The following is a 27470-nucleotide window of genomic DNA, read 5'->3' on the forward strand; positions in this document are numbered from 1 at the left end:
AAGTAGAGTTGGAGAGAGCTCAAACATATTTTATTATATTATCCAACAGTATGTTCAAAAACTATTACATTAATAAAATAAAATCAGGCCTTGTGCCACAGGAAGGATGGGGGAACAAAGTGGTTAAGCTGCAAGATATTCTGTTATTCATCTTGATGAGCATGAATAAATTGCTTCTCCTCTATCTCCTAAATCTGACTTTCAAAGATTCTGATCTTGACTTTCACAAGCCAGATGCTGCTCTCCTCTGTTCCTGATTTTAGTCTGGCAATGTCAATTTGATTTCCTACATTCTTGTTCTGTATTTTTATTTGCTGCATGATTTTCCTAGATCACTATGTATAGATTTTTAAATTCTATCTTGGTAGTTTCATTCCAATTCAAAATAACTTTGATTATTTGATTTGTTATTACTGTCATTGGAATGAACAGTAATTGATTAACCCTATCCAATCAGTAATTAAAGGAAGGGCCCTAGCCCTTTCACCAATAAGAACATAAAGATCTATACTAAGATTAGAACAGGAAAATTTATGTCCCCAAGGAGTCAAAGGAAAGAAAAAAAGCTAAAAACAGGTTATCTGTTTGGATAATAAGTTCTGATGTGATCTTTTAAAAACATTTTCATTACAGTCATGGTAACTTTGTAGAATTTAAAAAAAAGATATAATGTTTTAAGAGAATTAAAGCCCAAGGTAAGGAGAAAATAACAGTAACTTAGTTGCTATAGTAGAATTCAGGGCCCAGGATCAAAAACATTTGCATTATAAGGGACTAAAAGAATGTGTGAAGGAGACAAATAAATGGGGGTGGGTAATGAAGACTGGAGACAGAAAACATTCTGATTTTTTAAACAGGCAGTACATTCCCAAGCCTTGCTAAAAGTAGGGGCCACAGAGCAATAGTTTTAGCATAACCTGGGAACATGTTAGAAATGGAGATCACACCGGCTTCCCTGACCTACTGAATTAGAATCTGCATCTTAACAAGATATTCAGCTAATGATATAAACAGCAGTTTGAAAAGCACTAAACACAAACTAGCAAGGATTCTCTGAGAAAAGGGCAAGACAAATTTGTTTTATCTTTTACAAGTTTACATAAATGATAAAGTTAAAGAGTAAATAGAGGACTGGGGTTGTAGCTCAGTGGTAGAGTGCTTGCCTCGTATGTGAGGCACTGGGTTTAATCCTCAGCATCTCATTAAAATAAATAAATAAAATAAACATGTTGTGTCCATCTAGAACTAAAAATATTTTTAAAAAAGAATAAACAGATATAATCAACCAATTTCAGAAAAAAATGACTCACAATAACAGAATATCAAAACAGCCACCCAATTTTCTAGAATCTAAAGGATATGTTCTTCCCTTAAATAATACCATATACTATGAGGACCTCATAAGCATATAACCTGAAATTGTCTACTCTATAAAAGGTGAAACTTGAACTAGGAGCAGTTCCACATGCCTGTAGTTCCAATAATTCTGGAGGCTGAGGCAGGAAGATCAAAAAAATTTGAGGCCAGCCTAGGCAACTCAGTGAGATCCTCAGCAATTTAGTGAGACTGTCTCAAAACAACAACAAAATAATTAATTAAAAGGATTGGGGATGTAGTTCAGTGGTGAGGCACCCCTGGGTTCAATTCCCCAGTATAAAAATGAAATGAAAAAAGGTGATGCTTGATTATAAAAGTTGAATTTTTTAAAAAGACCACCTAAAAGATAATGGTATTTTCATCCATTTTAGGTATTCAAAATTTTATGTATTCAATATATACAATACCAATACATATAATATCTATGTATTCAAAATTTTATTTCTGCATCAAAGTCAATCATCAGAAAACAACGTTAGCTTAGTCAATTGCAGAAATGCATTCACTTTCTAACAGTCATTGTTCTTGCATTTAGCTTTTGTTGCTAAAAACAACTTCTCTATATAAATTATACTGATGTTTTTGCTATAAAATTATTATTAAAAGCATTGTCCATTACGCTACTGCTATACCACCTACAGATGTTAAATGTGCAAAAAAAAAAATGAGCAAAGAAGACTGGAAGAAAAATCACCTTTCAGATATGAGGGTTTTTTTTCCCCCAGGGTCGGGGATAGAACCCAGGACGTCACATGCATGCTGGGAAAGCACTCTACCACTGAGCCATATCCCTAGCCCTCAAACTTTGTTATTAACTGAATGACAGTGAAGCATGTTAATATAGTAGAAACAGGCAAGAAAATATAAGCTATATTTTAAATTTAAAGTCTAAAAATATGAATACTTAATTTATTAAAGTTTCCCTTTGAAATCAATGATTCCATTTTGAAATAGAAACCCAAAACCCCTTCTTCTACACCAATAAGTCAATGTCCACACAGGCTTATAGAGAGAAGCAGATACATAAAGTGAAATGTAGGTACTGTTATCAAGAGGAAGACAGAATGAATGAATGACAGAGGGCTAAAAATAACAAATGTCTACTACATCTAATATTCCAAAGTTGTCTAATTAGGATTCAGTACCATACTACACTGAAATCCAATTCATTCAATTTGTAGCTCATTATTCATATTAGTAATATTAATTGAGAAAGACAAAATGATGTTTTCATTATCTTAATGTTGGAAATCAGAAAACTTTTAGAATTCAAGCTTTAAAGCCTATGATTGTGAGCATGGAGTTCAGGTAATCATTTCCATCTCTGGAAAGCAATTTCAGCACAGAAAACTGAGCCAGATTACTCCTTACCAAATGAGTTTCCCAAAGAATGACTTCATTAAGAACTTGTGAATTAAATTTTACATCTGTGTTATTACTTAGGGGCACTTCTGCAGAAAGAGATTCAGAATGTTTATATAGGTTGTCATATTCACTGAAAAGGTCAAATCATTGAGGTGAGGCAAGGATTTTTCCTTGGATGACAAACAAGCTGAATTTGCTCAGCAGTTCAAAAAATATCTCTTCAGCACCTGTCATAAATGCTGTGTTACATTATTCAGATCTCCCTTTCAAGACTAAAGTATTTTTTCTCCACTGTTCTTTGGTAACTTGCGAGGTTGAAAAGAGCTACCATACCCATTGGATGGCCAACATCCAATGATAACCAAAACAGGGCTATAAGGCTCAATTCTCTCACTTTAACTGAGGACAATCCTGAGGGACCATCCCAGCTTCAGAGCTCCTCTTGAGTAAAGGTAGGCCTTGTCACAGTAGTTCAACCCAACTCCTCCCTTTATTTACTCTTTTCCTTTCCCTTACAGATGTTGATTCTGAGAACACACCTTAATAAACCACTTAAACAAACCTCAATCTCAAAATCTGCTTCCAGGGCAACCCAACCTGTGACTCACCACATCCATCTAAGCCCCTCTAACCTACAAGAAACAGTAGCAACTATTGCATTGAGCATCCAATAATTTTAAGGAGGCATGATCTCTATTGCAATCACAGAATAATTATTCAGTGCACATGTATAATTACTGTATCTACAAGTTTTATGTTTAGCTTTTTAGGACAAAGTGTTACCTGGTGAATTATACATCAATATGCCCAAGTTTTATTGCCTTAAAAATACTGCCACCTTGGATTTAAGTTTTAAAACAAGCTTTATTTTAATGCTAACCATTGCAGAAATACTTTCTGTAATTATACTTAAATTATTTTGACCAATCTACATTAAACTTAAGACTCAGGCACTATGTTCAAAAGTTCTATCATATAAAAGTTCTCATTGACACCAGAAACAAATATGCCTTACAGGACAGTGTTATTTATTATGTCTGTGCAATAGAAAATACCACAAAAAATTATAATCTTCAAGCAACCTGTCTGATAAATTCTCAGCCATATTTTCAATGTGCCAACTAACAGCATTTCTGTTTAGCTTTCCACTTGAAACTAAGAATACACATGTTGTTATCTCACTCAATAGATGCTCTTTTGTAAATGTGTATCAGTAAACCTAATGCCTGACAATCTTTTTCCTCAATATAGCCGCATTTTACAATAAGATTGCTTTTTTTTTTTCCACTTTCCAAAGTAAACTCAGTAGAAATTTTGCTCCTTTTCTTGAATTCAGTTTTTCATTACATACCTTGTCTGTGCACTGGTCATAGTTTCTATTATATTTTATTGCATAAAGTGTTTTTAAGTTGTAGTCATGCCAGGCACAGGGGCACATACCTATAATCCCAGCAGCTCAGGAGGCTGAGGCAGGAGGATCTCGAGTTCAAAGCCAGCCTTAGAAACAGTGAGGTGCTAAGCAACTCAGTGAGACCCTATCTCTAAATAAAATACAAAATAGGGCTGGGGATGTGGCTCAGTGGTCCAGTGCCCCTGAGTACAAACCTTAGTACCCCCCCCCAAAAAAAGTTGTAATCATTTGACACAATTTGTTTGTATATTAAACATACAAGAATTTTCTTCTACTTCTATCACAAAGAAATCTGTTCTTTTCCATTTTCTTGAGAAATACCTTTACAAGTCTAGCTTCCATTCTTCCACTTTAGAGATGTGGGTGTCATGATATCTTATTTCCCTCTTATATCTGCTATAAAAATAATAACAACATACAGAAATGATAAAAAATGGGCAACTTGACACATAGAATATGAGAGAAAATTGTATGGACTACTGCAAACTGGAGAATACATCCAATGTCTAAAGGTGGCAACTGCTACTTAACTACAAATGATTTTTTGCTTACTATTTCCAGATTTTTCAATGTTATTTAAGAGAAACCAGAAAACCTGAATTTTATGTTAAATTTAATGTTCATCCATGGAAACTTTATTAGTCATTGTGATTGGCATGTTTGTTTCCTCTTTTCAGGGTTCCAAATTTTAATTTAAATTTTAAAAGCTTTATTATACTAGAACACAGAACAATTCCAATTATTTTTTTGGAAAGAAAAAGGACAAAACTTTAAAACAACCCAAACTTTAAAAAACTAAAATTAAGTGAATTTCTTTTTTGTGAACAGGATAGAGGAAATTAGACTATCTGGCTAAATAATTAGGTGGATTTATATTAGGTTCAATGATTGTTCCCCCCAAAAAAACATCAATTAATGGGTTGAAGTTAACCTGAAAATTAGACTGTGTTGCCATGAGGGTTCTGGCTTCAGTTTTACCCCATTTATCAAGTTAGATTAGGAGTCAGCAACTATGACCTGTAGTCCAGCTGTTTAGTTTTATAAAGTTTCACTGGTGGATCCAGACATGGTGGCATATGCCTATAGTCAGAGCTATTCAGGAAGCTAAGGTGGGAGGATTACTTGAGCCTAGGGAGTCAAGACCAGCCTGGGTAATAGAGCAAGACCTCCTCTCAAAACAAAAAGTGTTTTTGGAACATAGTCACATGTTTCACTTATTTCATATATGGCTACTGTAAAAGCAATGGCAAAGTTGACTAGCTGTGACAGAAACTATGTACTCCACAAACCTAAAACATATTCTATCTTGTCATTTAAGAAGTTTGTGGATCCCTGAGGTAGATGAAGACAGGTGGCATGACTATCAAACCTGAAGATGACACAAACGAGGAGGAATTGTTAATATACTGCATGATAATTGAAATTCACAAAAATCAGAACATCTAAAAAACAGGCTGTAACAATCTGACTGATATTTAGTAAGTGGGGGCTGGGGATCTACCTCAGTTGGTAGATGCACAAGGCCCTGGGTTCAATCACCAGCACCACACACACAAAAAAAAGAATGGCTACTGGGTACTTACTCAACCATAAAAGTAAAGGATGTGGAATTCAGGCATTAAGAGCAACTGGTGTTATAAAAATATAGTTTTGTAAGTCTAGTAAAATAACCACATGATGTGGCTGCCAGAAAAGATCCAATTTTCCTTTTCTTTTCTATTTTTTGTACTGGGGATTGAATCCAGGATTTCATGCATGCTAAGCACACACTCTACCTCTGAGCTACACCCACAGCCCCAGAAAAGAGCCAATTTAAATTTTGTCGACATTAAAAGAAATATTGGATCTAGAATAGTGCTGTCCAATAGAAATCCCTGTTAAATGGAAATGTTGTCTACCTGTGCTGTCCAATAAGGTTACCATAGCTATAAGTGAGACTTGATACGTGGCTCTTGTGTTTAAGGGACCAAACTTTAAATTTTATTTAAATAGCTACATGTGTCTGTTTGCTACCATATTGGACAGTACAAGTTTAGAACATTTAGAACATGAAAAGTATATGTTATTGCTTGGACCACATCTGAATATTGTGTTCAGTTCAGTTACCACATTTACTCAGGAAGTAACTACATCATAAACAATGTTAAAATGAACTGAGGAAGAGCTGACAAATTAAAGATTTAGATGTTGCTATGCAGTAATCCTGGGATGTTTTACTACTAAGCAACATCTCCAGCCCTTTTTATTTATTTCTTATCTTGAGATTGGGTCTTGCTAAATGACATAGGTCCTCACTATGTTGCTAAGGCTGGCTTCAAACTGTGACCCTCCTGCCTCAGTCTTCTGAGTCACTGGGATTATAGGCATGTGCCACCATGCATGGCCCTGATTATTTGTTTGTTACAGCTTTATTGAGGTATAATTCAGACACCATAGACTTTATCCATTTAAAGTACACAATTCAATGGTTTTTAGTATACTCTCAGAGTTGTGCAAGTATTAATCAATTTTATAACACTTTCATCATCTACAGCCCTGGATAATCACTCTTCTTTTTTCTGCCTGTAAATCTGCCTATTCGGTACATATCATATAAAATAAATCTTACAATATGCATTTTTTTGTGTGTACTGGTTTTTCACTTAACATGCTTTATAGTATGGGTATACCACATTTTATTTATCCATTAATCAGTTGATAGATATGTGCATTGTTTCCACATTTGCCTATTATAAATGAAGCTGCTGTGAACACTGGTATACAATATTTTTGTGGATCTATGCTTAGAATTTTCTTGGTTATAAACTTAGGAGTGGAATTTCTAGATACTATAGTTTGGATGTGCTTTGCTCCCCAAAGGTTCATGTGTTGGAGGCTCAGTCCCCAGAGTGGCAGTGTTGGTATGGTGCAGAACCTTTAAGTGGTAGGTCCTAGTGAGAGATCCTTAGGTGATTGGGGTTGCTGTCCTCTTAAAGGAATTCTGGCCTTCTGGAATAAGTTCTCACAACAGTGAATTGTTATAAAATCCCGAGCCAGAAGCTTAGTTTGTCTTTGGCTTCCAGTATTAAAATGTGACCACTTGCTCCCCCACACACTCCCACTGTTGCCATCACCCATGATATGATAAAGTCAAGAAGGCCATCACTAGAACTGAAGCAATGCCAGTTGCATGACCTTGAACTTTCAAACTATGTGCTACACAGTTTCTTCATAAGTAGCATGCCACAGATATTTTATTATAATGACAAAAAGCTGACTGATATACAGGGTTATATGATAACTCTGTTTAACTTATTGAATAAGTAACACAGTTTTTCAAAGAAATCGCACCATCTTACATTCTCACCAACAGTATACGAGGATTACAATTCTCCACATTCTTGTCAATATTTGCCATTATTTTTATTCTTATTTTTTTTTTGGATGGGGAATTGAACCTAGGGGTGCTTAACCACTGAGATACATCTCCAACCCTTTTTATTTTATTTTATTTTTTTGAGACAGTGTCTTGCTAAATTGCTTAGGGCCTTGCTAAGTTGCTGAGGCTGGCTTTGAAGTTGTAATCCTCCTGTCTCAGCCTCCTGAGCCGCTGGAATTACAGGCAGGTGCTACCATGCCTGGCTGCCATTATCTTTTCTATTATAGCTAACCTAGTAGATGTGAAATGTCTTCTCATTGTGGTTGATTTGCATTTACCTGATGGCTAATGATGTTGAGTGTCTTTTCAAGTGCTTATTCCACAGTGATTCTTAAGACATTAAAGTTTGAGAATCACTAAAACGTCTATACAAATTTCAAGGTCCCTTTTGACATTAATGATCCCATGAAGATAAACACAGAGAAGCATATAACTTGTAAATATGTATCCATCCATCCTTCCTGTTCTACAGGACTGGCCTGCATTTTATTCTTTTTATTTTATATTAAAATATTAATATGACACTTTGAAATTACCTTTATTATTGAATAAAGAAGTAGTAGCATCTTCTAAACTGTTCACCACAATGATAAATATTGTGCTCTCAAAATATGAGTGTATGCCTGTATATATTCAGTATATGTTTATGAAAACCACAGAAAATGTTAAACTTTAGAAAAAGGAAAATGAATTCTTCTGTACCTTTCATGATCCATCAGCAGTTTAACAATATTCAGACAGAAGTCTAAAGGCATATCAAAATGTAGTATTTCCATGACAGCTAACAAAGAGAAAAAAATACAATCATCATATCAGTTTCATTTTTTTAAAGAAAACTTAGCTGTTTTCATCACCTTTCCTCTAGTCAAAATTTACATACTAAATGTTTGCTATATGCCATTTTTTGCCTAGCAATTTATAAAAATCTTTTTTAAGTACTAATATCCAAAGGTAGAAAGAAGGTAGTGTCATAGGCAAAGGAACCTGGTACCATCCTTTTGAAAAGTAATTTGGCAATACTACATGCTAAAAACACTACAGTTAAGACTTTAGAATCTGAAATCAGGTGAACCTAAATTTGATATCACTTGCCACCTGTATGACCATAAGCAAAGTACTCAACTTTTTGCACCTTAGATTTGTCACCTGTGGAATGGAGAATATATTACCAATCTTTTAGTTTTTTGAGAAGACTACATAAGACAATGTATGGAAATTATATGTACCTAGCACTTAATAAACATTACACTCAATAAATGGCAGTTACTATTATTGTTATTCACATTACTTCAGAAATTGCACTACTGAAAAGTCATCTGAAATAAATATGGGAAAAGGTTTTTGAACAAAAATGTTAAAATCAGTATATATTATTATTTTCTAATATTTATTTTTTAGTTGTAGTTGGACATAATACCTTATTTTACTTATTTATTTTTATGTGGTATTGAGGATCGAACTCAGGGTCTTGCACATGCAAGGTGAGCGCTCTACTGCTGAGCCACAACCCCAGCCCCAAAATCAGTGTATATCATAATAATAGAAAGGAAAAATAACCCAAATATGCACTATACGATAGCCTTAAACTTATGCAACCATTAATATTGCTGAATATAAGATAACATGGGAAACTGAATATGCACTGATTGAAAAATGTTTCTAAGACTAGTATGTGAAAAATTGGAAAACAAGGTTATATGTACTATATGATTATAATTCTGTAAAACACACAAGAAAAAAAACTGAAAATGCTAAGTGACTGTGTTTAGATTCAATGTGTATTCTCTGTGCCAGGCACTGTCTTGCTGCTGTAAACCCAGAAAACAACACACAAAAATCACTGTTCTTAGAAAGCTTATATTCTAGATGGTAGAACTATGGAAATTTTAATATCTACCAAAATCTACTTTGATGAGCATGTGATATCCTTTCATAATAAAAAAATTGTATATTTTTAAATTTTCACTTTTTTTGCTATAAAAAAAATCAGTAGCCTGGCATGGTAGCACAAGACTATAATCCCAGAGACTTGCAAAGCAGAGGAAAGAGGATTATAAATTCAAGACCAGCCTGGGCAATTGAGCAAGATCCTATCTCACATGAAAAATAAAAGGGCTGGGGATGTAGCTCAGTGATAGTGCACATTTGGGTTCAATCCCCAGTTCTGAATTTTAAAAAAACAGTGAAATTCTAATGACAGTAATTATGTTAACCATTGTAAGAGTACAGAACTTTTACTAGTAAAGAAATGAATCGACTAGGGCTGGGGATGTGATAGAGCACTAGGATGTGCCACGCCCTGGGTTCAGTCCTCACTGGGTGTAACACCTAGCACAAAAATACTATAAAATGCAAATTTCATAATTATCTCAATATATAAAAATAAAAATTAATTTTATTATTTTAAAATATTAAAAACTTGGATTCAGGGAAGTCTACTAATTTTTTAAAAATATTTATCTTCTAGTTGTAGTTGAACACAATACCTCTATTTTATTTATTTATTCTTATGTGGTGCTGAGGATCGAACCCAGGGCCTCGCATGTGTGAGATAAATGTTCTACTGCTGAGCCACAACCTCAGCCCTCCTAATTTCTAATCAAACTTTGTCACTCTAACAGTCTCCAAATTGAATTAAGTAAAAACAATCAAGGAAAAGAATAATTTTACTTTACCTTGCTTTGTTTTGGATTTTTTTTCTTAGGTATATGAGAAACAGACCTTAAAGTGAAATTATTCTTGGGGCTGAGGATTCAGCTTAGTGACAGAGCACTTGCCTAGCACGTAAAAGGCCCTTGGTTCAGTCCCTGGCCCTGAAGACAAAGGTAATCTTTTTTTTGTGGTGGTATACAACTTCAGAAGGTTTGGGAAGCTATAATTCTCTGCTGGACTAAAAGAAAACTGATTGCTTTTATTCAGCTTTTTTTTAAAACCACCTTTTAAATTTGCACCTATTCTTTATTCTGATTCTTCCAGGTTGGTAATCTCTTTCCTATGTGATCAGTTTCTTTCTCAGCCACCACCAAATTATATCTATTGTTAGTATACTACAAAAGATCTTGTCTTCAACAAATTGGTGATATTTCAAAATTGTGTTCTCTTTATACACAGAGATGATACCTTCAAGGAGTTCTTCATTAGGTGTTTCGCCTTTCAAGAGGATTCTCATCTTTAAGAAAAGCCCAGCTGGATTTAAATGTGCCTATTTTAGACAAAGAAACCACAATGATATTATAACTCTGGAATGTAAAAGACAATTTTCAAGTAATTACCTGCTTTATTCAACCACTGAATGATGACTTGGGATCAAAGGAATTCAAAATCATAAAAATCATATAATAACATCTGGTCTATTCCTGAGGATATTTTCTGATATTTTATTCAATCTAAACAAAATAACATGAGGAAAAGAATATGCAAACATTTCCATAGAGTGACAAATATTTAGTGGCAAGGTCAATTCTTAAACTGTGTGAATCATAGATAATATTCTTCATAAGCAAAACCTCAAACATCACTTAGATTTATTTTCTTTTGAGACTTTAATAAGTAAAGCTCTTTGTAAACAATGTTAGAATGAAATGAAAAAAAAATATTGTCTTTTCTACAAGATATATCTGTGTTATTTACCATTAGTAACAATTTTCTCTGAATGATATTTCCAAGTCACTGTTATCTGGCCCCAATTAATCTGTGATCTCTTTCTTGGTTCTACATTTATCTGACAGGGTACATCTTTAAACAACAGGCTAAGATTAAAAGTGCAGCTTAGGCCCATAGAAAAGAACCTTCCTCTCTATAATGCCAAGTAGCCTCTACACAAACATTGTATTCATTGGATCCATACTCTGCAAATAATTGCAGTTATTCATACATTAAGAACGAATGGGGGACGGGGCTGGGGTTGTGGCTCAGCAGTAGAGAACTCGCCTAGCTTGTGCAAGGCGCTGAGTTAGAATCTCAGTACCATGAAAGAAAGAAAGAAAGGAAGGAAGGAAGGAAGGAAGGAAGGAAGGAAGGAAGGAAGGAAGGAAGGAAGGAAGGAAGGAAGGAAGGAAAGAAAGGTATTGTATCCTACTACAACTAAGAAAAAAATAAAAAAGAAAGAATAAACGGGGGTGGGGGGTGGGCTGCTGCTGGTATTGTGGCTCAGTGGTAGAGCACTTGCCTAGCAAGTGTGAGGCACTGGGTTCAATTCTCAGCACTGCATATAAATTAATAAATAAAATAAAGGGCCATCAACAACTAAAAAAATATTTTAAAAAAGAATAAATAGGAGGAACCAGGAATGGTGACACATACTTGTAATCCCAGCAACTAGGGAGGCTGATGCAGTAGGATCTCAAGTTCAAAGCTAGCCTCAGCAATGTAGCAAGGCCCTGTGCAGCTGAGTGAGACCCTGTCTCAAATTTTAAAAAGGGTGAGGGATGGGGACGCAGCTCAGTGGTTAAGCACCCCTCATTTGAGGTTCAATCCTCATTTCCAAAAAAAAGTATGAATAGGAAGGTAGGGAAAGTAAGCACTGATAATAAAAGGGTTGAAAAATATAGGGATGACATCAACACAAAGAATAAACTAAGCCTGACAATTTCAACTATAACATTACCATTGTGTTGGTGAGTTTTCTAACACTGTAACAAAATACTTGAGATAATCAACTTAAAAAGAGGAAAGGTTTATTTTGGCTCATGGTTTTGGAGGTTTCTTTCCATAGTTGGTTGACCCCATTGCTTTTGGGCCTGGGGAGCATCATGGTGGGAACACATGGTAAAAAAAAAAAAAAAAAAAAAAAAAAAAAAAAAAAAAAAGCCTGTTCACCTCACTGCCAGGATACAAAGAGAGAGAAAAAAGAGGGGAAAGAGACCCCAACTCCACACTCCCCTTTAAAGGCACACCCTTAAAAGACCTGAAACCTCCCACTAGGCCCCACCTCTTAAAGGTTCCACCATCTCCCAATACTGTCATAAACTGGGGATTAAGCTATTAACATATGGATATTTGGTGAACACTCATCCTAAGAATAGCAATAGCTTTTCCTATAGGCACATCAGAATGTATACTGGGTTCAAATTCATTTTACCTTCAGAGATGCTACATTTTATAGATTTGGCAAACTGTTTTCCTTAAGTATGCCATATGCACACAATTTATTCCACTTTTCTCTGATTTTATTACTAAAAAATCTCCAAAAATGGACACTATGCTTTGTTGTATCATCATGTTTTTGTTTCTATAAAAAATCTGCACTGTCTTGTCCATATTTACTATCTCCTTAAACTATACTTTCAGAAGTCATCAATGATTGTCTGTTAAATCTATCAGCTCTCTCCCTACTATCTTGTCTTCTCTGTAATTTTTATCACCAATGTTTCTCAGTCTTCTTCCTTAGATTTTATTTGCTTTTCAATAACCAGTAGTTATTGAGAAACAGGCTCCAGATACAACAAACAAACAGGGTAATTATTGTGAATCCTGTTTTGCAAATGATAACTTGAATAGCTTACCCACAGTCACGTGATAAGTGATAGAGCTGAAATAGACCTCCTTGTCACACATTCCTTCCATGATGTACTACCATTCTGCAGGCCCCAAAACAATAGGCCAATTGACCATGGATTGAAACCTCTAAAAATGTCAGCCAAAATAAATCTTTCATCGTTTTAAGTTGATTTGTCTCAGGTATTATATCAATAATAGGACGCTGACTGACAACAATTTGCATTATGAAAAGTTTCCATTTCAACATAAATTTAGTATCTGTTTAATGAGGTCATAAGTAAGCAAACTGGTTTTTTTTTTTTAATTTGTTCTAATTAGTTATACGTGACAGTAGAACACATTTTGATACATCATACATAAATGGAGCATAAACTTCTCATTCTTCTGGTTGCACGTGGGCAAAATGTGTTTTAATAGGTACTCTAAGTAATACTTTTTACATGCTAAAGTTTAAGAATAATTATTTTGTGGTTTTCTGTTGTATGAATATATCATAATTTATATGCCCATTTTGCCTTGGCCATTTGAATTGTTTCCAACCCAATTGATAACATGAAGTAGCATGGTATTAGCATTCAGTATAGTTCTCCACAAAACCTAGAATTTCCTTTAAAGTATATACCCATGAGTAAAATTGTTGGCTGATTGGGTATGACCAAGTTCAACTTTATCAAGTAATATCAAACTGTTACTCACAGTGGTTGCTCAAGTCTCAACAACAACAATAACAAAAAAAAAAAAAACAGGAAAAAAGAGAAATTCCTCAGGGCTGGGGCTGTAGCTCAGTGGTAGAGCACTTGCCTCACATGTGTGAGGCACTGGGGATGATCCTCAGCACCATATAAAAATAAATAAAGATATTGTGTGTCCATCTATAACTAAAAAAAGACTGTATCTCAAAGTATAAATAAATAAATAATGTAAATAAATAAATAAATAAAAGCTTAGGATATAACTCAGTGGTCAATCACTCCTGGGTTCAATCACTAGTAATGAGAGACAGACACATACACACATAGAAAATTTATGTCCATACAAAAACCCATAAAAAATGTTCATAGCAGTTTAATTTCTAATAGCTAACACTTATGAAACATAAAATTTTTAATAGGTGTAGGTGAACAGTTAAACTGTGTTGCACCTTTAATATGAATTACTCAAACAATAAAAAGACATCAACTATTGATGTATTTGTATATTTTGACACCTTGGATGCCAGGCGTGGTGGCACACACCTGTAATCCCAGTGTCTCTGGAGGCTGAGGCAGGAGGATCATGAGTTCAAAGCCAGCCTCAGCTAAGCAACTCAGTGAGACTCTGTCTCTAAATAAGATACAAAATAGGGCTGGGGATGTGGCCCAGTGGCCGAGTGCTCCTGAGTTCAATCTCTGGTACTCCGCCCCCAAAAAGTATTGAAACCTTAGGTGTAAATAAAAGCCAATTTCAAAAGGTCATATAGTGTATGATTTTGTTTTATAACATTGCGGGGGGGGGGGGGTTGTTTGTTTTTTCTGTACCAGGAATTAATCCCAGGGGCACTGTACCACTGAGTTACAGCCCTAGTCATTTCTCGTATTTTATTTTGAGAGAGGGTCTCACTAAATTGCCCAGGCTGGCCTCCAATTTACAATCTTTTTAACTGAGCTTCCTGGGTTGATGGGATTACAGATGAGCCAACAAGCCCAGAATTTTATATAACATCCTTGAAATGAAAAATTATAGACATGAAGAATAGAACACTGGCTGCTAGGGCTGAAGGGCAATGGTTGAAGAGCATGAGAGAGATCTTTGGGTGATGAAATAGTTCTGGATCTTAACTGCAGTGATAATTACATGAATCCTCACATGGGATAAAATGACATAGAACTATATAACACACCTTGTGCCAATGTCAATTTACTGTTTTTCATATAGTTATATAGCAAGTAACTATTAAAAGGAAATTTGGTGAAGGGTACATAGGACCTCTTTTGAATTATTTTTATGGGAGAGTTAAATTTATTTTCAGAATCTTAACCATCATTGTTTTCATTTTATTCACTTTTTTCTTGGTATTACTTGTGTAATATCTTATGAATTTATAATTATTTCAAAATAAAAATTCCTACAACATTTTAATCAATCAATTAATTAATTTTTGTGATGCTGAAGATAGTATCCAGAGCTTTATGGACGTTGGGCAAGCACTACTATTGAGCTATCCCCCCATTCCCTAAAACATTTTTTAAAAGAATGTGACATAAGGACACTTTCAAACATATGTTTGAAATGTTGAAAACCCTCATCTAACAAGAGACCAGCATTACAAGAAACATTAGATCTCTGTGATGGTTAATATTGTCAACTTAATGGGGCCACTGAGTACCCAGATATTTGGTCAAAAATTATTTTGGGCATTTCTGGATGAGACTAAATTTTACATCGGTAGACTGTGTAAGGCAGATCCCCTTTATAATTTGAGTGTATCTTAGTTGATCAGTTAAAGAGCTGAGTAGAGAGGCTGGGATTGTGGCTCAGCAGTAGGGCGTTCTTCTAGCATGTGCGAGGCCCTGGGTTTGATCCTCAGCACCACATAAAAATAAATAAAGGTATAAAAAAAAATTTAAAAAAACGAGCTGAGTAGAATTAAAGGGCTGACTCTCCCTAAAACAAGAGAGAACTCTTCCTGACAGATGGCCTTCAAACTAAGATATCAGCTTTTTCTTACCTTCAGAGTTTCACTGAAATCTTCACTTTTCCCAGGTCTTGAGCCTGACAGCCTTCAGAACTACACCAGCAGCTCTCCTAGGTTTCCACCTTGCTGACTTACCCTACTGTAGACTTGCCTCCATAGTCACGCCAGCCATTTCCATAGAACAAATTCTCCCCTTTTCTCTCTTTCTCCCTGTTACATCTCTCCCCATTCTATACACACACACACACACACACAAACACACACACACACACACATAAATCATTGCTTCTGATTCTCTGAAGAACCCTGAATAATACAATGTTGTTCAAGGAGAAAAGTAACATAAGAAAAATAACACTTTTAAAATTTAAAAATATTTTATTTTTATTTATTTTTTAAATATTTTTTTAGTTATAGGTGGATGCAATATCCTGCCTCAAACAAAAATAACATAAAAATAACCATAACGCAAGATAGAATTTGAATGTAGAAAAAGAAATAAAAATCACCTGAAATGGTAACTACTGGTGGAAATAAATAAGATTTTTTCCTTATTATTTATATGTCTTTAAAAAGAAAATTAGTATTTAAACAAAATAATAAGATAGTATTGTAGTTTTATAAAATGAAATGTAAAATACATGACAATAAAACCATAAAGATTATGCTAGAAAAACTGTAAGTGTACCTTAGATAGGACAAATAAGAGGTCTATCATATAAGTTCAAGAAGTCTATCATACAAAATGGTGGCAATAGTTAAAAAGATACTGTGTTCTTGAAAAACGCTGAGTGAGTATAAAGTGTTCATACCACAAAAGTTATAACTATGTAAGGTAATATATGTTAATTAGTTAAATTTACTTATTTCAAAAGGCATAAATACTTTAAAACAATGTGCCATACATAGTTAAATACATACAACTTTTATCTGTCAATTGAAAATAGATAGGTAAATAATAAATATTATAATATATAAAGGTAGACCAAAGTAAAATACATATGAACCCTAAAGAAATAACTAAAATAACAAAAATTATAATTAGTAAGTCAATAAAAGAAATACAGTAGATACTCAAATAATTCCAAAAAGGAAAAAAAAAAAGAGGGGGAGGGAGAATAAAGAACGATAAGATAAGAAGAAAATAAATAATGAGATCATAGACAGAAACTTAAAAATATCAGTAATCACGTTGAATCTGTATATTCTGAACATCATAGTTAAAAACTAGAGATTGTCAGATTAGGTAAAGGAGTAGATTACAACTATTTGCTGCTCCAAAGAAATGCAATTTAAATGAAAATACAAAGATCTGGGGATATAGCTCAGTTGGTAGAGTGCTTGTTTCCCATACACAAGACGCTGGTTTCAATCCCCAGTGCCACACACACAAAAAAGAGTTTTTTCCTAAATGCTCTATGCCCTATGCTCATCTTGAGCATAGTAAACAAAAAAAATTAAATAAATGAAAAGTCATAAACAGGTAAAATAACGAAACAAGATACACCATGATATCATAAGAAAGCTGAAATAGTTATATTAATACAAGATAAAGTCAATCTAGAGACATAAATTTGGATTGTATTCATCAACAAGGAAAAAAAAAACTTTGAATGAATCTCAGAATAATTTTGCTCAGTAAAGAAGCCATAAGGGGCTGGGGCTGTAGCTCAGTGGTAGAGCACTCACCTAGCATTTATTATATAAATAAATAAAGATATTGTATCTGACTATAACTAAAAAACTAATTAAACATTAAAAAAGGAAGCCATAAAAAAGAGTATATTCTCTGTGATTCCATTTATATATGACTCTACAAAATGAAAGCATATCAGTGGTTGCCTGGGGAAGGATGTGAGGGAAAGGTAATAAAAAGACATGAGGAAATTTGGGGAATGTTATATATACAGCCATCCCTCCATATCTAGAGGTATGAAATCTGCAGATTCAACCAACCATGGATAAAAAATTTGAAAAATTTACATCTGTCCTGAATAGATACAGACATTTTTCTTATCATTATTCCCTAAACAGTATTGTATAACCTATTTATGTAACATTTACATTTTATTCAGTATTTTAAGTAATTTAGAGATGATTTAAAGTATATGGAGGATGTACATATGTTCCATGAAAATACTATACTATTTTATATAATGGATTTGAGCATCCACAGATTTTGGTATTTTTATGAAAGTCTAGGATCAATTCCCCAGGGATACTGAAGGATGACTACCTTCTTGATTGTGATGATTGTTTCACAAGTATGTATGAATGCCAAAAGTCATCAAATTTTATAGTTTATTGTATGTCAATTATACCTTAACAAAACCATTAAAAGATGATTAAGGATATCATCATTGAATTATAGATCAATGAAAAAGTAGAAAGACAAAAATCCAAACTGATAATATACAAACAAGTAAATAATACTAAGTAAATAGGAATGGAATAGAAGAGAGAAGTTATGCTTATAGATTTCTGAGTGCAAAATGGAGGAAGTACTGAAGTTAGGAAATAATCATTTGGCAACAATCATACTAAAGACTGGTTCAAACAAGAATGCTAACTCTAAACAGAAATTTTAATAAAAAGCAAAACATGTATGATACATTGATTTCCGTAATTAACTGTTCTTTACTTGCAAGGGAAAAATAGTAAGTATGTAGTGAGGAAACTGGACAACACCTTTGACTAGCTGACCAATATTATCATCACAATGAGGAGCAGATAAGCATCATATGCCTGGAGATGTGAAGCTCTGAGAAGGGACATAGCACCACTTATGTAGCAATCTAGCTAGCAATGCATGATTTGAATTTAATCATGAGGAAACATCAGATAAACTCTAAATGAAGAACTTTCAATTAAAACAAGATGGAATCTACTGTATTTTTCCAAATGGTCAATGACACAACACTCAAAGAAGCTGTGGAAAGTTCCAGATTACAGGAGACTAAAGAGACATGACAGATAAATGCAATACCTGATCCTGATCTTTTTGGGTTTTTTTTTTTTTTTTTTTTGGTACTAGGGATTGAATCCAGGGGTGCTTTACTACTGAGATACATCCTTGTTCCTTTTTATTTTAATTTTTTTTTTAAATTTTGAGACAGGTTTCAGTAAATTGCTGAGGCTGGCCTTGAACTCTTGAGATGGAAACCTTAGCCTTCTGGGTCACTGAGATTACAGGCATGTACCACAATACCCAGCTAGACTAATATTTCATCAGAGGAAAAATGAAAATTCATTATTGAGGAGATATAGAGAGAAAGAAGTTGGGGAGAGGAGAGGGAAGGAAGAAAGAAAGGGAAGGCAAGTACCTCATAAGCCTGCGAAATATTTATAACAGGTGAACCTGGGTAAAATATACAGAGATGTTATTTGAACTATTTTTGTTCTTTCAACTTTTCTATAAATTTGAAATTATTTCCAAATAAGCCTGTTTAAAGATGTATATTGCAACTGAAATCCTAATGTACCTATTTTAGCTATGTCAGGTTCAATAACTAGGCTATTACGTCACATGATGTGTCATGAGCAATGCAAGTGAATAATCACTACTATAAAACTGCAACTTCTGCATCCAATGAACAAAAACAAAGATGCTGGCAGAAAAACATATAGTTAGTATACAACTTCTTGAGTCATCTTGGTCCCTATTTTTTATTAAGACTTGCATCTTAGCAAATTAAATAAATGAGTAAAAGGATACAACTCTTGAAAATGTTCCTTAATGTTTATACTTTTAAATTTAAAAAATATTTTAATATTAATAAAGGCTTTTCAGCATTAAATAGAGCCAGAGGCAGACAGACAGGCATGTCTGTTTTATTCTTTTGTGGGCTGTATAATAAGATACCATAAATTGTGTAACATATAAAAACATACATTTATTTCTCACAGTTCTGGGGGCTGGAAACTCCAAATTTAAGGTACTAGCTGATTCAGCTTTTGATAAGGGTCTGCTTCCTCAGAGACTGTTCATTCTCACACAATGTATCCCCATATGGTCGAACATGCAACCAAGCACCCTTGGGCCTCTTTTATAAAGGTGCTAATTCCATTCTTCAAGAGATTCATTTCCGAAAGTCCTAAACTAGTACCATCACCTTAATGGTTAGGATTTCAATGTTTGAGTTTGGGGAGAACACAAACATTCAGATCATAACAATATATATTTTTTTACCTTTCTGTTCTATAGAAGAGATTTGAATAATTTATTATTAAAAAAAGAAGAATACTGAAACAAATGTCTAAACTGGATTTTAAAATGTGAATTAAAGCTTTAAATTTTGAATATTGTATTAATATTCAAAAGTAAAACCTCTCATACCTTGTTTGCTAAGATTATAGCGCTGAGGGCCTTTTCATAATATTCTCTGTCATCCCAATCCAAATAGGCAGTAGCTAGTAACCGTAGAACTTTAGCCTGCAATTAAAAATGAAATAAAACATTTAGCTGAAGGTTAAACTGCAACACAGCAGCTCACAAGCACTTACATAGTGACAGGCATCTACTCAAATGTGTCTCCTGTATAAAATACCATTCCTTAAGCAACTTCATAGTCTTGAGATACATCTTGTCATTATGGTACCCCATACCAAATATTGTCTACGAATCTTGTAAAGGTATTGTGTCCAACTACAACTTAAATAAAATATTTTTTAAAAAGGTAAATAAGGCATGATGATTTTTAATTTAATCAACTTAAAACCTACCGTCTATGTAGCATTGTTATTAGGCCTACATCAAAAGAGAAAGATATAATATGTCCCTCAAATGCTTTATAGCATAGTTAAAATCAATTTATTGGATCAGGGCATCCCCAACACCATTTTGGTATGAACAGATAAAACTTCCTGTGGAGAGAATTTCTCCCAATTCAGCTACATTTTAAAATAAATAAAGCATCTCCTAATAAAGTCAGTTTCTCCAGCCAGGTCAGTGTTGATAGAACATATAATTCTAGTCAGTGTGGACATGTGCATCTATAGATTCACAATTTGAAAGAACCAGCCCTACTTCAGTGAAATGCCTCTAAGTAAAATGAGGATAGCAGGACCATAGAAAGGTGATTTACTGATATTTTTAAAAATTAAACACATTAGTGTTATGCAAATATAGAGAAATATCATTTAGGATATCATATCTCTCATTTTTAATTTCAAAAACTATAATGGATCTAATAAGATATATATAAAGTACTCAACGTCATTATTATTATGAAATAACTCTCTAAGAAGTTATAAGCTCCCTAGAGAACTTTTATGGAATAAATATGGCATTTCTGAGAACTACTGTAGCTACAACTATTTTATAATAATAAAAGGGTCAAATCATCAGAAAGACGAAAATGGATGATTCTCAAAATTTATGTAAAGCAAATGAAATCATATGCAAAACAGCACATACTGAGTGATTCCATTTACACAAAGCTCAAGAACAGCCCAAAATAATTTATAATAAAAGAATAGTGTTAATTTTCCCTTGAAAGAAATAAATATTGACTAGAACAGGTCCAAGGAAACTTTAGGGGTTGATAGAAGTTTCTGTATCTTTATCTCTATGATGGTCACAAGACTATATATTAAAATTCATTAAGCTGTACATTTAAGATTTATGCAGTTTACATAAATTAGACCTCAATAAAGTACTGTTGGGATAAAAGAAAAACTACTCCATAATGTTACCTCACCAAACTTCACAATATGAATATTCCATTTCAATCAGATTTCTATGCTATTTTCCACCTTCATTTCCTCCTCAGATATTCTCTCATCTAAATCCCTTGCCTCCTGGAATCCTCTTCTTCCTCTTTTCTAACTGTATGATCCCCAAGTACAAAGCCTATTACCAAAAGGCTTCTTCAACTACACTAGTTAACTTTGATGGACAACTTCTACATACTTCAGGTCAGTGTCACAAAGTTTATCACTTATTTACCCAAATTGTTTCACTCGTACTAGTGCTTTTTAAATCTATTTTTGTAATTTTATTTGAAGTATATACACAAAAAAAATAAAAAATCTTAAGAGTACATCTCTTGAATGTTCACAAAGTGAACACGTTTAACAACAAAGAAATCAAGCATTGGTTAGGGGGCAGTGGAGCTGCCTACTTAGCTGAGTACTTGCATTTTCTTTTGAGACAGGGTCTTGCTCTTAACCAGGCTGGTATCAAACTCCAAGGAAATCAGGGCTCAACTGATCTTCCTGTCTCAGCCTCTCAAGAAACTAACTACAAGCATATGCCACAACATATGCCATCATGACTAGTTTTTTTTTAAAAGATTTTTTTTAAAGATGGACACAATATCTTTATTTATTTTATTTATTTTTATGTGGTGCTGAGGATGAAACCCAGTGCCTCACATATGGGAGGCAAGCACTCGACCACTGAACACCATGACACCAGCCCACCATGACAAGCTATTATCTTGCTCTCTTTATTCAGCATTACATGTGAAAACATGCGTATTGCTGCAATTACTATAGTACATTGATTATCATTGTTATATAATATTCCATTAAGTGACAATATCACTATATATCACCACATAAAAATGTATAATTATATTAGTAAATTTTAATTGTGGTAAAATACATCTTAGCTATTTTTAAGTGTTTTTTTAAAAATTTATTAGTTCTAATCAGTCATACATGATATTAGAAAGCTCTTCGATTCATTGTATACAAATGGAGCATAATTTTTCACTTCTTTGGTTGTACATGAAGTAAAGTTACACCATTTGTGCAATCATACATGTACCTAGGATAATGATGTCTGTCTCATTCCACCATTTTTCCTACCAATTTTATCCATTTTTATGTCTACAGTTTAGCAGTACTACAAATATTCACACTGTTGTGCAACCACTATCCACCGTCCATCTCCAAAACCTTTTAATCTTGCAAAATTAAAACTCCATATCCATTAAACAATAATTCCCTATTTCCCCCTCCTCCCAGTCCCTGACACTACCATTTTACTATCTGTCTCTGAATTTTATGACTACTGTAGACCCCATATAAATAGATCCATACAGTGTTTATCATTTTGTAAATGGCTTATTTCACATGATATAATGCCCTTATGGGGCTGGGATTGTGGCTCAGCAATAGAACACTCACCTAGCATGCACGGAGCCCTGAGTTCCATCCTCAGCACCACATAAAAATAAATGAATGGAATAAAAGTATTGTGTCCAACTACAACTATAAAAAAATAAATATTTTTTTAAAAAATATAATGCCCTCATGATTCATCCACATTGTAAGAATTTATTTCTTTTTTAAGAATGAATAATATTTTGTTGTATTAAATAGCCAAACGCTGTTTAAAATGCCTTATATATATTAACTCATGGGTTGATTGTGAAGCTCTGGGTTATATTATATTACCATTTACATTTTATGGAAACTAATGCACTAAGATGTTAAATGATGTATCCCACAGATAATCTATTCACAAATGGGGGGTAGAGTATTATAATTTTGTATCAATTCCATAAACTCTTTCTTCAATTGACTTTTCCAATATTTATTTTTATTTGGTGCCACGGATTGAACCCAGTGCCTCATATATGCTAGGTGAGTGTTCTACCACTGAGTCACAATCCCCACCCCCACCCCCCACCCAACTTCTCCAATATTTAATATGATCCTTACCAGCATTTCTGGCCCAACAGAATTCATATCCATCTTCCCAATATCATAGCTTTGGCTATCATTAAAAAGGGAAAAATATATATACATCTGTGTATGTACATATTTATATTTCAATACATATCATTGTAAAGATTATATATACTAAGAAGACATAATCATACTTTATTCAAATTTTTCTATTTTGTACTACAAGAGATGGTTAGCCAACTAACATAAAAGTCAATTTTATACAGCAATACTTCCTAACTCTAGAAAAAACACAATTTCCTCAAGAGATAGCCAACATATCAACACTGTGATTATATTAATGCTCTTTTTAATTTGGCTATAAATATATATACTGCATTAAAATAATTTACACATGTATTTAAGCTTTTAGTTAGTGGGCACATTTTGAAGTCTAAGAAATATAAATGCATTTTAAAATAAAATAAATACAGCTGTTATCACAGAAACAAATGTGTTAGCAATATTCATTAAACCTTATGATACCCTTGTGAATCACTATTGGTTCTATTTTGCAACTGAATGAACCAACAAAGCAAGAGTGATTTCTAATATATTCTAGATTAGTAGGTAGAATGAGAGCTAAAAACATGGGGAGTAGAGAAATTTGACTTTCAGTTCTCTGCTTTAATTACCAAGACATATTCTCCATTGGACATTCTGATAACCACACACAATATATTACTATGACTCTCAAGATTTCAAAATTGAAAACTGAAAAAGTGAAATAAAGATCATTCACCATTGGTATTCCAGGGGAGTATTTCAACAAATCTTGGTAAATTAAACTAAGTTGAAGACAGTATTTTGAAATACAAAATGTTCTTAAAAAAAAAAAAAGACCCAGAATTGAGAAAACAAAGTTTTAGCTTGTTAACAACGATTTAATGTTAGCCTAGTCACTGTAAGCCTATTTAATGGGGGTTATGTAACATTAAACTTTCTACTACAAGTCTTTAAAACAACCAATAACAAAGGAAACTTTGGCAATAGTGATTTAAGGAGCTCTTTTGACCCTTCTCCACCTCTGTGAAGTGACCATTCATTTGGAAATTAAGACAAACAACCACATAAAATTGGTAGTGTGTCATAAGGGCATATTGAAATATGGGGAAACATTTGTTCATGAATATAAACGAAATCTCATTAAAAACAGTGAGAATCTGTGTCATTTAAACTACTTCTGTCCATTTTGGCTCTATGTGGTGGGTGCAGTCAAGAAGATGGAAATTCTCTCCCCCTCCTGCTCCTGAAATGCTAGGCTCTGGTTTCACCTTAGGAGGGGCTGGCTACCAGCCCTTCTTACCATTCTCAGGCCTGTGTTATGAAATTACTATTCAGGGCAGGCACAATTATGAAGACTTGGCTTCTTCTGTCCACTCAGCTTTCACTCTTAGGCTAAGGACTCTACCATGGGAATTTCAGGTGAAGAATACTGATACCCTGATGATCTTTACCCCAGTTGATTCATCAGGCAGAGCTTCCATATCAAAACTAAGAAGACTAGAAGTAACATACAGCCAGTATATACTCATAAAACATGGGTATAATTCTCAGTGAAGCAAGTTACACTCCCAGCTCTAGTCATTTGGCAGAGAAGTTCTGCCTGGGGAGAGAGGGGAAACAGGCAGTTAAGAGAACACTGAGTGCACCTTGTTGAAAACAATGGAGATCTGAGCAATTAAGAGGAGACTGGCTGGTAGCTCCTTGGTAATCTTGCGACAAGTTAAAGCAGCAGACAAGCCAAAGCAGCAGACAAGCCAGAAGGTTAGCACGGAGAACCAAGGAAAGAAAAAAACAAGAACACCTCTTGGGTCAAACTTATCCCTGAGGGCCCAAAAGGCTGTGTATCTGTGCTAGGCTGCACCCACTCAGGCACAATCAGAGGTTGTATTCAGGTGACTAGAAAGTATTACTGAAAGCATAAACAGATCCATCAGCAAACAGCTTGAGCCTGAGTGGATCCAGGGGCTTAAGCAGAACCTCTGACCAAACACCAACTGAAAATTATGCTAAGATGAAGGGTGACTGTAAGAAAGCTAAGTTTCTAAGAACAGAGCAGGGAGGAAGAGCAGGAAGAAAAGATTAACATTAAACAGAGACATGAGGTGGGAGGGAAAAGGAGAGAAAAGGGAAATTGCATGGTAATGGAGGGAGACCCTCATTGTTATACAAAATTACATATAAGAGGTTGTGAGGGGAACGGGAAAATAAACAAGGAGAGAAATGAATTACAGTAGGTGGGGTAGAGAGAGAAGATGGGAGGGGAGGGGAGGGGGGATAGTAGAGGATAGGAAAGGTAGCAGAATACAACAGTTACTAATAGGGCATTATGTAAATATGTGGATGTGTAACCGATGTGATTCTGCAATCTGTATTTGGGGTAAAATTGGGAGTTCATAATTAACTTGATTCTAATGTATGAAATATGATATGCCAAGAGCTTTGTAATGTTTTGACCAACCAATAAAAATAAGCAAAATACAGGTATGAAGACACAAATTGGTATAAATATACTATTCATACAACCAGAGATTGAAAAATTTTGTGCTCTATATGTGTAATAAAAATTGTAATACATTCCACTGTCATATATAAATAAAAAAATTTAAATGCAAAAAAAAATCATCTCATACCTAGAGTTCTGAGACTATATGCCCTAGACAGTGCTTTCTCAGTCAAACAGGGAAAGAATCCAAGAGTTACTGAATAAGAATAGTGAATGATCCCCAATCAAAAGTGATGGGCCCTAATTGAGGTCTTGTTCAAATGCAGAACAACACCTGCAGGCTAACCGGTGGAAATACTAATGAGCAACACCAGGCCTATTTCAAATGTAAAAGGCCTAGAGGCTCACCTGTGGGAACCCCTTCAGCCAACTCCTTTGTCCCAGAGTTGGGAAAACGGAAGGTGGGGGTGAACCCAGATGGAAATTATAGGAAGGGGATAGTCTTGGTGCTGTTTTCCATGCCCTGTTTAACAGCTTTTGTTCCATGCTCTACCCAGAGCCATATGCAAGGTACTAATTTAGCACAGCAAAATGGATTTTCTGCATGGCGGGAGTTCTCTTTTCTCACTTAAATAAATCCTACTGTGTTTACGTTTTCCTTCCGTGATTGTTCCTGGATTTTACTCTTCAAACTTGTGAGACAAGAACCCAGAAGGAAATTGGCATAGCAGGGAATCTAGTCTCATCTCAAAAACTCTGGTTTCATTACTAGTCCCTGCCTGAATGCCAGGTAAAATAGTAAACTTCCTGAAATGTGAAAACAACCTCTAAACAAATACACATTCTAGAGGAAAGGGGAAAGCCTAAACTGGCTAAGTGGACTTAAGCACAACCTTTGACCAATAACTGGATTACAAGGATGCAGGAGTGACATCTAGGAGGCCATGAAAAGATGAAAAAAAAAAAAAAAAAAAAAAAACCAAGGAGGAATTTGAACTGGGGCATCAGTCAAATGACCAAACAAGATAAATAAAAATAAGCTCAAAAGGGGGAGAAATGGCATTTAGACTTGGTACAATATATTGTTCAAAATGTCTAGTTTTTTTTTATATTTATTTTTTAGTTGTAGTTGGACACAACACCTTTATCTTATTTATTTATTTTTATGTGGTAGTGAGGATCGAACCCAACACCTCATACATGCTAGGTGAGGACTCCACCGCTCAGCCACAACCCCAGCCCCAAAAGGTCTAGTTTTAAACAAAATATTACAAGATATGCAATAAGACAGAAAACTGTGACCCATACAGAAGAAAAACAGAAAGCAATAAAAACTTCCTTTTCGAATGCCCTTAATGTTGCACTTAATAAAGGCTTCAAAGTCACTACTACAATTCATTCAGAGAACTAAGGGCAACAATGTTTAAAGAATTAAAGGAGCATATGATAGCAATGATTCATCATATAGAAAATCAGATTATAAAGATAAATTATAAAAAAGAAACAATGAAAATTCGAGATTTAGAATTTAAGAGGCAAAGCAAACAATAATCAAAATTGAAGATAGATCAATAGATTCTACGAATCTGAAAAACAAACA

At 34.2% G+C, this 27470-nt stretch overlaps 1 protein-coding gene across 1 annotated transcript in view; it reads right to left on the reverse strand.

The window, feature by feature from the left end:
• Positions 1-27470, reverse strand: part of Tex11 (testis expressed 11) — a 289052-nt gene that overhangs the window by 146690 nt on the left and 114892 nt on the right. Inside the window, exons 10-13 of the mRNA XM_021719909.3 lie at positions 23416-23470; positions 20081-20176; positions 10692-10773; positions 8274-8352 (exon numbers count right to left, since the gene is read on the reverse strand). Coding sequence (XP_021575584.3) covers positions 8274-8352; positions 10692-10773; positions 20081-20176; positions 23416-23470 — 312 coding nt within the window. The remainder of the gene's footprint in view (positions 1-8273; positions 8353-10691; positions 10774-20080; positions 20177-23415; positions 23471-27470) is intronic.

The sequence above is a fragment of the Ictidomys tridecemlineatus genome, chromosome X (genome assembly GCF_052094955.1).
Source record: "Ictidomys tridecemlineatus isolate mIctTri1 chromosome X, mIctTri1.hap1, whole genome shotgun sequence".
NCBI lineage: Eukaryota > Metazoa > Chordata > Mammalia > Rodentia > Sciuridae > Ictidomys > Ictidomys tridecemlineatus.